At 32.5% G+C, this 13,881-nt stretch overlaps 1 protein-coding gene and 1 non-coding gene across 4 annotated transcripts; both read right to left on the reverse strand.

Annotated features, from left to right (window-relative positions):
* Positions 1-1,178: 1,178 nt before the first annotated feature.
* LOC25501042 (E3 ubiquitin-protein ligase BIG BROTHER) lies at positions 1,179-7,326 on the reverse strand. 3 transcript variants are annotated; one of them, XM_013589590.3, is made up of 8 exons: positions 7,192-7,326; positions 6,710-6,899; positions 5,143-5,368; positions 4,402-4,442; positions 3,620-3,664; positions 2,399-2,526; positions 1,718-1,826; positions 1,179-1,612 (listed from the first exon to the last, which is right to left on the reverse strand). In XM_013589590.3, exons 2-8 carry the CDS (start codon positions 6,851-6,853, stop codon positions 1,562-1,564), a joined length of 744 nt encoding a protein of 247 aa, XP_013445044.1. In that variant the 5' UTR covers positions 6,854-6,899; positions 7,192-7,326; the 3' UTR covers positions 1,179-1,561. The 3 variants fall into 3 exon arrangements, with proteins under 3 accessions (XP_013445044.1, XP_024627818.1, XP_024627819.1); XM_024772050.2 differs by having other exon boundaries at positions 2,399-2,532; XM_024772051.2 differs by having other exon boundaries at positions 2,399-2,532; positions 7,101-7,306.
* Positions 7,327-12,275: 4,949 nt separating this feature from the next.
* On the reverse strand, positions 12,276-12,357 carry TRNAS-GCU (transfer RNA serine (anticodon GCU)). The gene has a single exon. It is a non-coding gene; the product is annotated as a tRNA-Ser (tRNA).
* Positions 12,358-13,881: the final 1,524 nt, after the last annotated feature.

Here is a 13,881-nt window from a genome sequence, read left to right on the forward strand (position 1 = left end):
AAAAAAAAAAAAGTGGGCTAAGCTTATCCCCTCTCATCCCATCTTCTTCCAACAAAAAGCGTTCACACTCGTACAAACTGACCAAAACACTTCCTGCATGAGTTAACTCACACAGATGTTAAACCCAACGTGACTTATGTCACGTTCGCTACTCACATGAGTTAACTCATGCAGGTTATAACCCCAGTGTAAGTTAACTCATGTAGATTATATTTCAGCTTAACGCGGGGGTATTTTGGTTAGTTTGTATGGGAGTGAACGTTTTTTAATGGTAGAAGAGCAATTTTCCCGATACAATACACTACCTAGGGCACTTTTCTAAGCAATATGGAACTAAATCCATCTCCTCACACCCAAACAATGAAGATGTCAGAGACTACAATAAAAACATCTTAAACGCACAATTAGTCAACTAGAAGCAAAGATGAAAGTTTTAACACTCCCTTACAACTAGCCGAATGGGTCTCAATTGTGTGGATGATGTATGAAGCCTTGCAGCAAATTTTGAATATAATACGATATCATCTTAAAGTTTGAGTTATATATGACCAAGCTCTACAAAAACCGATTTAAGGTTTATAAGGAGAAGACTACTCAAACTTTATAAGCATTAGTTAGCTCGTATCTCTAAGTAAAGTGAGACGAAGCCCACCCCGTCATATCGACATAATGAAGACTGAAATGAAGCCTACCTAAATGCCACAACTTTCAACATTTAGGAGTGTTCGCGGGGCATTCGGATTGGTTATGAGACAAAAAATAGTAAACTGACATTACAGGTAAATGACATTTAAAGAGCAGGTTGTCACTGTTACCGGGAGGCTAATAAAATGTGTTGATGTTTTGGCTAATACGGGGTTTTGTGAATGTGAATTGTTCATTATCGATGTGTTTTGTCCTCTCAAGTTAGACATTTGTTGTTAGCTGATGTTGGAGTATCAACTAGTATCAACAAAAGTTTTTTTTGATGTATAGTATCAACAAAAGTTAGTTGTAGATACACATGCTTATTAAATATGATTTTCAATTTCTCAAGATTCAAAACAACAAACTTATACTTTGGTTGATTAAAAATCAATTTTGATGTATTTTTCTCAAAGATGAACAAAGAAGGCATCCAACATGGGAGAATAGTAGGTACGTATCAAGATCTACAAGCAGCATCACGGTTCATGGAGTTGAGAAATGCCTAAGCAGCATCATGGTCCAGTTGATAACAAACACTAAAATCACCCCTGTTACATACATATTTCATTTTTCAATTCATCATATGCATGCTCATAAGATTTTTCATTCCAAAATCCCAACACCATATCTATCATCTTTCTAAACCAAAGGTAGTAGACACATCTAAGAGAATATCACACATTAACCATTCTTAGGTTGCTGGCTAGTTTCTATCAAACAAAACATGTATCATGTGAGAAGTGTCGCAGTCTTTCATACTACACCTACCTACGTGTAAGAAATTAAAACTAAATAAGGGGGGAGGGAGGGAGAGAGAGATTGATAGGGAGCAAAAATTAAAAGAGCAAGAGAGCTCCTTTTCACCATGCCGATGCTACTGCGTTGATTCCTCGCCAAAAACCTCAGTGTTGCAAACAGGACATTTCTGAAAAGAATGAGGTAAATGTGATAAGGAATAGGGGACTGGAAAGGTTAAAAGTGTATAGAAAACATGATTCAGTGCGGATTTCGGAGTAACGGGTTTAGCTACCTTGTTAATGCTAAGCCATTTGGTAATGCATTCACCATGATAAACATGACTGCATGGCAATTTCATTTGCTGGTCACCTCTTCTGTATGTCATCTGGCAAACTACACACCTGTTTTCAATACAATATGATCATGAGTAAAAGGAACACAATTTGTTCACTACATGAATCTTTCATCTATTTATTAACAATTTAAAATGTACTCGAGTTTTAGAAAATGAAAACTAAATGTTTTTAGAAACTAAACAAGTCCTAATCTTCATAATTTAGGCTCAATCGAAACTTTGTATACCTAACGAAAGCAAAAGAAACAAATATACCATTCTATTTTCAAGGGCATTTGAGAAGAAGAACTGTGGAAACAAAGTTAAGAAATGAAAACGGTGATATCCAAATGAGTTTTCTGCTCTATTCAGTGGTTATTGAATTTGAGGATAACGAAAATATGATAAATTACAATTACATATGGATGAATCTATAGTTTATAAATATAACAAGCATGAAGTATGTATTAAGTTTCCCTTCACATATCCTCTAATTTTCATTATAATAACTTTGATCAGATTACAGATTAAGTTTTCATTACAAAGTATTTCACAAAAAGTTTCATTACAGAATTTTAGCCTTCATTCACTTCATATTTATTATCTACTCGAGAAAAAGGTTGAGAACCAAGATATTACCTTTTCCCAGAATTTTTTCTTTTGAATAAGCTACCAAATTTGTACTTCGAGGTTGGAAGCGTATCAATAAGTTCTTGGGGAAGACCTCGGCTTTGAGTTCCAACTGCCTCCCCTAGGTCCAGTAGTTCCTGTGACTTATAAAACATATCAGTGGCTATTGTTCTTCTGATTTCTAATTTTTATCTTCTGAAGGGTGAAAAATATCAAAACACAAATCAGAACAAAATACAAAAAAATTTCACTTCAATAGTAAATTAGCAACTTTCTCAAAGAAGCACTTTGGTGTAAAGCAAACATTCCAAATATTGAAGGAAATGCACTTTGTTATGCTTAATAACTATTCAAAATCTAATTCGATGTCATATGATGAACACTATTTCTAATTGATATTGGGATGCTTTTGAAACTATTGGATATAAAACTATTCATGCACAAAGGTGTGGCTTAGTGGTATGAGTTGAGACGTTCAAGGAGTACTAAAAAGGATCAATCACTGCTGCTAACAAATTCTTCCTCCTCGTAAAAAACTGACTACTAACATTTGCTAATCCAAAAAAAATAATGAGCCTTAGCATAACAACTTAAACCTTTGGGAATGTTGGCTTTTGAACATGTACCAGGGCTCATATGACCAAGCTTTTAGGTGCTTAATCCTTAAAACTCCTACTCTTCTAAATCAAAGTTGAATTTAGCACATGTTAAGTGAGAATGTGCACTATCCAACTTAAAGTCCAAATGACTTTTTGAGGAGACTTGACATATACAATCATTCATGAGTTTTCACCAAACAGCATAAGCTTTTAGAAAAGTTGGATCTTGACATATCATATTGAACATTTATACGATACTTTAAAAATGCATAAACATGAAAACAATCTGTAATTCCTAAACATAAATTTGAATCTGGCAACATGTTAACTTGCCTACTTACCATCTCAATAGTTAATATGTTAAATTAATTAATCTTATATGCTATTAGCATCTATCACACACGGACATGCTACTAACACGTAGACACCGATAGTAAGTTGAGAAAATAGAAGTTAATGAATGTAACTACATGTGACGGTGTCGTGTCCGGTGTCGGTGCTACATAAGTCAGCATGAATTAATTGCATCTGATGTTTAGTAAATCCTAACTATTTTAACATTCTATGATTTAAAATGAGTAAAACAAACTTTAAAACTAAAACTACGCATGCATGTGACACTTTAACACACCTCATAAGTCATATTGTCAGGATCAATGTTGTCTTGCCATATGACCTGCAGCAATGCAACACAGAGCAGGGATTAGAAAATTAAGAGGATATACTGTCTCTGATCACCAACAATTTGAAAATATCATAGAAAAGTTAAGGATTAACTTGTTGAAGTTAGCAATTAAACGCAGTGTTATCCTAAGTCCAATACTACTTTTAAGTCTTCATTTCAAATAAGATAATTCCTAGTATAAAAGAGCTTGTGAAAAAACAGTAATTTGGTGTAGTATATGAAATGAAATCAAAGTGTTAAAATAAATCTTTGTGACATGTTTTGACATAATATAATGAGAACTTTAAAATAAAAAGTGGAGAAAACAGTTCTGATTGAGAGAGATATCTCTACTGTTCTGTTTGATATTCAGCCAGCAATAAATACATAACACAATAAGTTTGTCATTACTACAAGTACTGTTTAATTAATCCTTAGCGTCGTCTACTCGTTTTAATTTCTGAAACTGAGACTAGGGGACTATTTGCCAAGTACTGCTCAACTACTCATTTTAATCAACATTTACACATAAAGGTTATTGTATCCAAAAAAAATGTAGGGTGGGTGACTAGATTAGCATTTCTGATGAAAATATGACATTTTCAGCCAACTATCTTTGAAACAATGTCCCCCCTAATTTCAAGCATAGGGGACCCAGTGTTTCTACCAGGAAAAAGATTGAACATTAAACCAAAAATGATTTAGTTAAGATCTAAAATTTAGGCCCTGTTAATAACAAGGATTCCTACCTCAACCTGGCTACTACTCGACTCTTGATGATTGGGACTACCTGCAGAAGACATTAAAAATAATTATTATACTACATTTTTATTTTCATAGCTTAGCTAACTAAATAAATCATTAACATCTAAAACAGTGGCCTATAATTCAACTCAAGGGAGATAAACATAAAAAGCATCAATTAAAAGGTTAGTATGATTAGGACTGTCTGAAAAAGAAACCTAAAAGATAAAGATGCTATCATATCATTTTTCTTGTTTTCCCAAACAGTTTAAACAGCAATAAAAGCAACACATTGATAACAATCATAAAGAGTTACGTCGAACGAGACAAGACCCACACTATGTCCACATACACTAATTTGCTACTAGCATCCCTGATTTGGATATACAGCTTAAGTGTTTATCATCTAAGTGCTTATGTATAAGCTATTTCTATAGCAAAAGATGGAATGAAGTGAAATTGTTTTCATATAAGTTATAAATTGTTTTTATAAGCTATTCTGGAGAGCTTAAGGAAATAAGTAGAAAACAGCTTATAGTCATTGTTATAATTTGTGTCCATAAGCTCTTCCAAACAACCTCACAAGTGCTTATGTGAGTAGATAAACTTAGACAAGACAATCAAAACAGGTCCTAAAGTAATTAATATTGTCTATTACAGTACAAAGTCAAAAACTATATCGTAGAAACCAAGGATGTGATCACAGACTTATGCTTACAGTAAAGTAAAATAAAAATTCTACTAACATTCTTCAGGGATAGTCTGCATGTTAACTCCGTCTCTTCTTGGCGGAGAATCCGATGTAGCCGGTTCCTCAGAGATTACTTCAGACGGGTATTCCCATTCAACCCTATTGTTCTCCATTCTTGGCAAATTATCATTTAACTCGTACGAATTATAATAAGATGTACTTCCAGGGCCAGACATTCCAAACTTATAAGGACTCATGTTCATTGACCAGTAGACACTTTCCTAGACAGAACATATAATTACATAGTCATGATCATGTTTGATAATAAAAACAGTATCATATTATACAAAGCACGTGCAAATAGAAGACTATAGTTAAAAAATCAAACATAAGAGAAAACTATAGTTGATTTTGGCATGACATTACCCGTCCACTGTTGTAATTCAACTCAAAGAAAGGTAATTGTCACTTCATCATTGTCACGTTATTTTTGTACTTGATTTTCCTATTCGGATTAAAAAACTTTTGAACGAAAATATAGACCTTACAAGCACTAGCTCCCCCCTGTCAAACATTATGAGCTCGTTTTTTGGGTGAACCGTAATTGAGTCGTTGAGCACCAAAACTCTATCCCACTCTGGAAATTAAACCGTGGTTCACCATGTTCAGAGACTATCCCCTTGCGCTAGACTCAACCACCATTAGTAACCCTCGTACTCTAGTTCTATTACAAAACTGTTGGGAAGCAGTAGCAACAACAGATACTAAAATTAAGTGGTGCAAATTTCTGCTTTTATTCCCATATTCTAAGATATTATTCAACCTTTTTGGGTGACCATGTTGTGAGTGTGCAGTATACACCGGTTATGTCAATGACTACTCTCCACCGAGAAACTTGGTTGACCAACTTTAGTAAGGTATCCCCTCCCAACCACGTTATTATTTCATCCACAAGGCTCGAACCCGAGACCTTGCTTAAGGATCCGAGCACAGTTCCACTCAAACCAACGTAATGTTGGTAAAAAAATAAAAATCTACAACGTAACATTGGTAAAAAAAAATAAAAAATATTTACGATTAAAACTAAAAATTTCCTACATTATTTACAACTTAAAATTTTGTTCCTGATTGAGTAACACAATGGTATGGGTTAGGACATCGAAGAAATTGTATGTAAGAGGTTCAGGGTTAGATCCCTGCTACTAACATTCCCCCCCTCCTCCTACTATTTGCCTACAAAATAATACTCCCTCCGGTCTCATATATCAGCAATAGTTTTTCTGGTTCGTTATTGAATAACTTTTTTTTGTGGTGGCCGGGGTTTGAACCCTAGACCTTGCATAGCTAAGCTCACGAGGACTCGTTATTGAACAACTGATGTATGAGGTCTATATTATAAACCACCAAACACATTAATTATTCAACAAATCTGAAAAATGAATCTTCACTTATATATGAGACCAGAGGGTCATAAATTCCCACAACAACACACATTGCAAGTACAAATTCATGCATACCATGAATTAATTAAACCATGTAACCACAACTACCAACATCAAACAATATGAAAATTGAAACACAAATAAAAATAAAAATAAAAAATTACAAGAAAAAAGAAAAACCTGATCAGGCATTGAACCAGGAAAGGCATAATTGACAGGCACATGATTAATCCCTTGAAAGAAATCCACAAAGTTTTCATTCACAGCATAAGGAAAACCACCACCATCCATGTAATGCACCCCCATTTGTCTTCCATCATTCATCTTTGCAATTTCTCAAACAAAAATCACTACCCTTTAAAAATAATAACTGCACAAAAATTTATAATAAAAAAAAAAAACCACATTTAAATAACAAATTCATAGTAAAATGTAAAATAACATGAACAAAAAAACCTTAAAAAAAAACAAAAACAAAAAAAGCACAAAACATGTAATGTGTAAGACCCAACAAATGTGTAAGTTGGTTAAATGTTTGTGAAAAACAAAAAAGGTTGTAAATTTGAAAAACCTTTGATGTTGGTTGGTCTGTTGAAGAGAGATTTTCTAGGGAAACAGAGAGAAAAGAAAGGAAAGTTGAAGAGGTGGTGATTTACATTTACCTTTTGATGTTGTTGTTGAAACAGAAATGGTTGGTTTGTGTTGTGAGGAGTAGCAGAAGAAACCAACAACACCACACCACAGATTTAGTCTCTTTTACTTTTTCTTTGCACTGTGCTCAACATTCACACACTTTAAAAACACAACAAACATTAAAGTTTCATATTAATTTATTCTTTTTTATTAGGCTTTTTTATATTATCTTCTTTTTATTTGTAATAAATGCTCATATATAAGTCACATGTTTTTTTTTTTTTTTTTTTTTTTTAAAAAAAGTCTCGTGGTTAAAATTCACATTTTTTAAAGTGAATAAGTGGGGTGTCCGGAGTTTGAATCCCGACCTCTGTATATGATAATGCATGACCCTACCCAAGTTATAAAAGTATCAAAATTGTGATTCGAAATTATGACCGAGGTTCGAACCACAACCCTTTCACCGATATGTGTGAGTGCCAATGGTTATATATTTGTCATTTCGCCTATTTATCTAAAAAAATACTAATATAAATTGATTTTTTTTTTTGTCCTTCACTTCCAATTCTGCAAGGAAAATTTTGTAATTTGGAGTTCATATTGTGAAAAACCTAAGTCACATATAGGATAGATAAGACTTTTGAGATGATTTTATAAAGAGGAGACAATCATCACCTTACAAGCCGATTTTGTAAGGATGAGTTAAGCCTCAATTTTAACAGTCGAAAATAATATAAGAAAAAAATAAAAATTATAAAGATCAATGTAATTATGTGATGTTTATAAATGTAATATTCGTTTCTACCAAAAAAAATGTAATATTCGTTGAGAATGTGTAAAATTTATAATTATATAACTTTTTATGCAAAAGTTATCATTTTTTGTTGTTTAAATATTGTCTTAAGAACATTTGTTAACATTTTCCAAAGTTTAACTGCAGACCGAGTCCTCTATTTTCACCATTTTTTAAAATTAATTTCCCTATTTTAAAACTTAATAGGCTTGTTCCTCTATCTGTAAAAAAAAATAAAGGCTTGTTCGTCTATCAAGTGGTGATTCTAAAACATGGCGATATGACATGTTTTTTGTGATATTATCTTACAATTTCATCGATGTTGACCTTTTTTTGTTATCAGATCATAATATCATTTCATTTCAAACATATATTAATTTTTCAATTCAAAATGTGATACAAGGGTCAAATCTGTCAAATTTTAAAATAGGGGTCAAATCTGCAAAATTAGTGAACATAAAGGACCGAAATTACAATTAAATCTTTATATTAAATATGAAATATGAGTATAAAATTAAAAGAAGTTGTAAATGCTTCTTAAATGAGTGATCTTTTCTTATATTTGAGGGCGAAACTTCCAAAAAAAAGTCTATTTTTTTAAAGCTACCAAAAAAAAACCTTGTGTATGAGGTCACACGTATTATAAGTCTCAATTTATCCCCTAAAAAATTCTCAATTTACATTATTAAATACATTTATTATTTTTTCTAAATACATCGAACACATTTATATAAGAAAATGTATATATTAAATCAATGAAGTATTTGAAATTGGTTATTGCTATGGGTATTTTAATATGTATTTTATCAACAAGTTTAATGGTTTAAAGTACAAGTAAATAGTTCAATTATATATAATGGTTTAGAACATCTTTTAATTAATTTGAAAAAAAAAAAATTAGAGTAAGATTAAATTAAATTGTCGATGTACCCTTTCTTTCTGACAGGAAATTGTCTATTACTCTTAATAACCGTTAACTTTAATTTATTCTTTTGATTATATTTAAAGTACGTTGCAACTATAAAGTTCAGTTGTCTTACAGTCTGTATGAATTGCAACATCATTGACATTATTAACCATAAAAATAAATGCATCCCCTCATATAGAGGTGAGTCTAATTCTCTCAGCTTAAAATAGTTGCTTTAAGTTTCCTTCAATCACCATAAGAAATAAATGCATCAACATTAGAAAGGAAAAGGGAAAGCATTACACTAGAAACTAGAAAGAACAAATATACTGAGACATTAAGATAGAATAGTGGTAGTAATAAATATGTGAAGATATACATTACATTTATGAGAGGGAAATCAATCTCTGCTGCATGTGACACCACTACAATAATATGGTACCGTACAGCTGTATGTTTCAGCTTTCAAAGGCTTTATATTCAACTACAATACCGATTGTAGACCTAAAATCTGCAAACAGGAATTATGTCCACCAACAAACATAAACTATAATAAAAGGTGAATCATAAATAGGGGTAACTATGTAATGTTATGTGACTTTTTAGGGTGGTGGTGGTGACATTGAAAGTGGAAACCAATGTGTTGATATAGGAGAAAAATAGTGTTTTTCGTTATTTTAGTTTTCCTATTCATGATGGTTTGAATGAATTTTACAATGCATGAGATTGGTAATCCAAAATAAGATGATAGTGTTCAAGCATGCATGGTATTGCAGCAATGGTACACGACACAAAGTGGTGGACATGTTGACCATGGCAGTAGTAATCACTCATTTGTGTATCAATACACAAAATTTAAGTTGTGCCCCCACACGAGGGTCGGCCTAAGAGTAAGGTCACCAAAGTCTCTGATTTAGATCTACCAACAGAAATTATTTTTCATTAGATTTTACAAACAATAATTCTAACAAAAAAAAAAGGCTCATATATTGAATTTTACTTTAAGCATCACTTACTTTTAATAAAATTTGGGTTGGCTCTGCCCCATACACAGATGATATTTATGACTTTAAAATAAAAAGACGGACGAGCCAAACATAAAATTGTATATCTGGACATCTTCTTTCTTCTAACTTCATGTTCTTCTTGCGAGCATTGTGGCATTGTCGTTAGTTAAAAGTTACAAAATTATCGTTTATATGGTAAAAATGTGAGGAAAAGTTAAAATTTTATTATCATATAAATATAACACATAGTCTCTTTATACAAAAGGTATCACTTCGGTTTAGCTCTATTTACCGTAGATTTCTTGTGGTTGTTTGTACGATGAGAATTCACAATCCAAGCATATTCAAACAAGACATGTATGATAGGTGTTCATGCAATTATACATATTATCAACAACTTATAATATGCACATAATTATGTAATGACTATCATCACTAATATAATGCAACTTATCATCAACTAACTCCGACACATGGATCCGAGTAGAGAAGTCACGTCCTACCTCATGAATGAAAGAGCCTTGTAAGGGTAGCTTTGTTTTCAACGGGAGTGTCACAACGGTTTCCGCCTCTATGTAAGACCCTCCTAGCTACCAAGGACCCCTCAAGATCTCCCCGATCGTCTTCTTTGATTCTATCATGATATTCATCATGGTGACCAAGAACTTTAATAATACAAAGAAATACATGTTTACCAATTCAATGTCTTCGATGAAACTACTAATTTGTGTATTTGAAAAATAATTATTGAATAATCGATTATGTCACTCTTCATGGTTCCTCTGTATTTCTTCTTTAACATCTAGGTCAGTTAGAACTTACGACTTCTTCTTGTGTTTGACTTTCAAATAAAATCATCATTCATATATTCGATGAACATTTATGCAATATGGGAAGGATTGAAAGGATCCATTTGAGAAGAAATTTGATATTGAGAAGGGGAAAAGTTGGGAAGGATCGTTAAGTTATTGTGCATGTTAAAATTATTTATAGGGCTATGAATAACAAATACTTTGAATAAAGTCTAGTTTAAATAACATTGAGTTTGCATAACGGCTGGTTTGAATAACAACTAGTTTGAATAACGACTAAAAATATAATAATTATGAAAATCTAAAAATTTTCCAACGTACATAATCACATTGATTAAGTACATATTTTCCTCTAATCATATTGCACAACATTTCATGAGCTTTTATTTCATTTTGATCTCTTCAATAAAATAACATTTCATGAGCTTTAGTTGTCTTGAATTCATAATTGATGTATCCTTCTTGAGTATTTTAAAATCATTCATGTTCTCCCTTTATATGTCACTCTTGGCCTTCCTCATCTCTACATTGACACATTTTCTCTCTATCTCGGCTTTTTCACCCTCAATACGTGCATAATCACGTGCAAAAATCTGGATGTCATCTTCTGAAGCATTTAATTTGACCTTAAGGGTAGACATTTCCGCAAACTTTTCTTTCTCCTTCCTTCTGACTGTCTTTTGGCCAATTGGACGACGTAACAAAGTACGTGATGGTAGATTGTATTCACAACTCATTGCTATCGATGGGTTAGAAGGGGATGAATATGCTCCATAAGCTAAAATTTTGTTTTGATTTACCCTCCTAAACTTTCGTTTTTTTTCAACGAAGTTATGAACAGAGAGGTTCATTTTCCAACATCAACCTTGTAGTGCCTTAAGTTTCCTTTCGTGATAATTCTTGTCACGATGGTTTTTTATAAGCTTAATCAATCCTCTTCGAAAAATTATCTCCTTTTTTATCAAGCCCGACAATTGGATCCATTGGAATAGCGAGCCAGGATTGAATGAGAACTCCACCCTTCTTTAGTTGCAATCTTGTTTTTGGGGTATTTACAACCTATGTGGGTCCAATTTCCTCACCAAGGTTAATAGTTTTCAAGCCACCTTGAATGCAAAATTGTGGTGTTTCAGACTCTTGACCATTTGATTGCACATCAATATTACCCATTTAACTAAAATAAAATAGGTACTAAAAAAAAATGTTTATAGTAATTCATATAGGGACTTAGTTAACGAGATGACTTTTTAGTAAAAGGGTTTTTAATTAAGAAGGGAGGAATTCATAAAAAGAGACACGATGAAAGGGAAAATGCAGAATGAAGAGGAAGAAAATAAAAATGAAGTAGTTCAATACTTTTCTTTTCCTTCAAAAAAAAAAAAGTTGAATACTTTCAAAAAGGGGCATTAGATCACTACAAATTGGAGTTTTCAATGTTAATAAATTGGTATTTTCAATTTCATAAAGAAAAGAAAAATTCGAAAAGATTAAAAAGATAGGAAGAAATAAAATATTGTGTTTTTCGAAAATGAAGCGTTCCCTAAAAATAAAACAAATGAAGCATTCAAAGTAATGAAAAAAAAAATTACAAATACGTCGCCTGAGAGATTCGAACTCTCGCGGGGAAACCCCATGTACTTAGCAGGCACACGCCTTAACCACTCGGCCAAAGCGACTATGTTGTTTGAGTGTCCAAATATATATTATATATACTATAAATATATGCCTTAATATGTAAATATTTGTACTTGTGATTTTAATTTTTCCACCGAGATTACTGGACAGACAAAACCTATTGTTATATTTTTTAATTCCAACTATTTATTTATTTGATCAATCTTTTTAGGATATTTTGGTAACAAAAAAATAATAATCTTTTACGGCGTTTTTTTTTTTTTTGTGGCGAAGCGTTATTGAAAAAATGATAACGGAAAAAAGTATCAGTGGTACAACTTTCACATATTAGCTGAACCGATCTGCTTTGTGCTGAAGCCCAATTAATGTATTTAGCCCAAGCTGCTTCAGTATATAAAGGAAACTTCAAGACCTAATTGATCATTCAAGTCGTTATACTAAAAAATTTAAATTTTAGAGTTTTGAGTCTACATGTGCTCTATTCTTGTATCGTTTGTGATGCAAGTTTAGAACCTTTATTGTGATACTTTCTTGTATCATATGTGATACTTGTTTAGAACTGTATGTGAGTTTGATACTTTTGTGTACTACACCGAAGTTGTGAAACAAGGTGTTAGTTGTTTGTTTGAAGATAATTTCACTGTTGAGTTTGTGTTTAGGTCTGATAGGTCACATGGGCTATGACCGACCATTAGGAGAGTGAGATGGGATCTCAGATCTAGGAGTTCCTAGGTTGAAGTCTATACGGGTAGGTCCCAGGTCTTTAGAGTAAACGAGGAGTTTGCTGAGAGCTTAGAATAAAGACTACACTAGTGGATTTCTTTCCTAGTTTGGTAGCCCCCAGAGTAGGTGTAACACCCTATTTAATTATTTGATTATTTTATTAAGTTTAGAGTATATTTATATGATTTATGTGATTTAAATGATTATGTGGTGTGTTGTTATTTTACTAAGTGGTGTTATTTTATTATTTAATAGAATAAGATTTGAAAATAAAATAATATTGAGATGAGAGGCTGTTTTGAGAATTTAGAGAGTTTAGTGGAATAAGAGGAAATAAGATAAAGAGGGCTGAGGGAATAAATAGGAGAAAATAAGTCAGAATAGTTTTCACGTAAAACAAGTTTTGGAGAAAAGGGAGAAAACAAGAGAGGAGAAGAACCAAAGAGGAAAGGTTGCCGATTGTTAATCATAAGGTAAGGGTGGGACTAACCTTCAATAATTCTGAGTATGTGATTCTGAAAATTGAATTTAACATGGTTGTAGGTTGAAGTTTTAGAATTTGAGAATTAGGGTTCAAAGTGATGAATTGATGATTAGATGATGGAAAACTGTTAATTTGATGTAGAAACTGAGTACAGACCTTAGATAATTCATATAACAATTATTAGAATCAGTTTTAAGGTTAGAACCATGGAATTAGATGAGTTTTGAGAAAATCTGCGATTCTGCCCGAGTTGACATTCATCGCTCGCCCTGGCGTGTAATGATCCTCGCCTCGCGAGGGATGAACATCATCACTCGCATCGCGAGCAAATCCTTTCGCCTCGCGAGTGACCCTTTGT

Source organism: Medicago truncatula, chromosome 8, assembly GCF_003473485.1.
Source record: "Medicago truncatula cultivar Jemalong A17 chromosome 8, MtrunA17r5.0-ANR, whole genome shotgun sequence".
Taxonomy (NCBI): Eukaryota; Viridiplantae; Streptophyta; class Magnoliopsida; order Fabales; family Fabaceae; genus Medicago; species Medicago truncatula.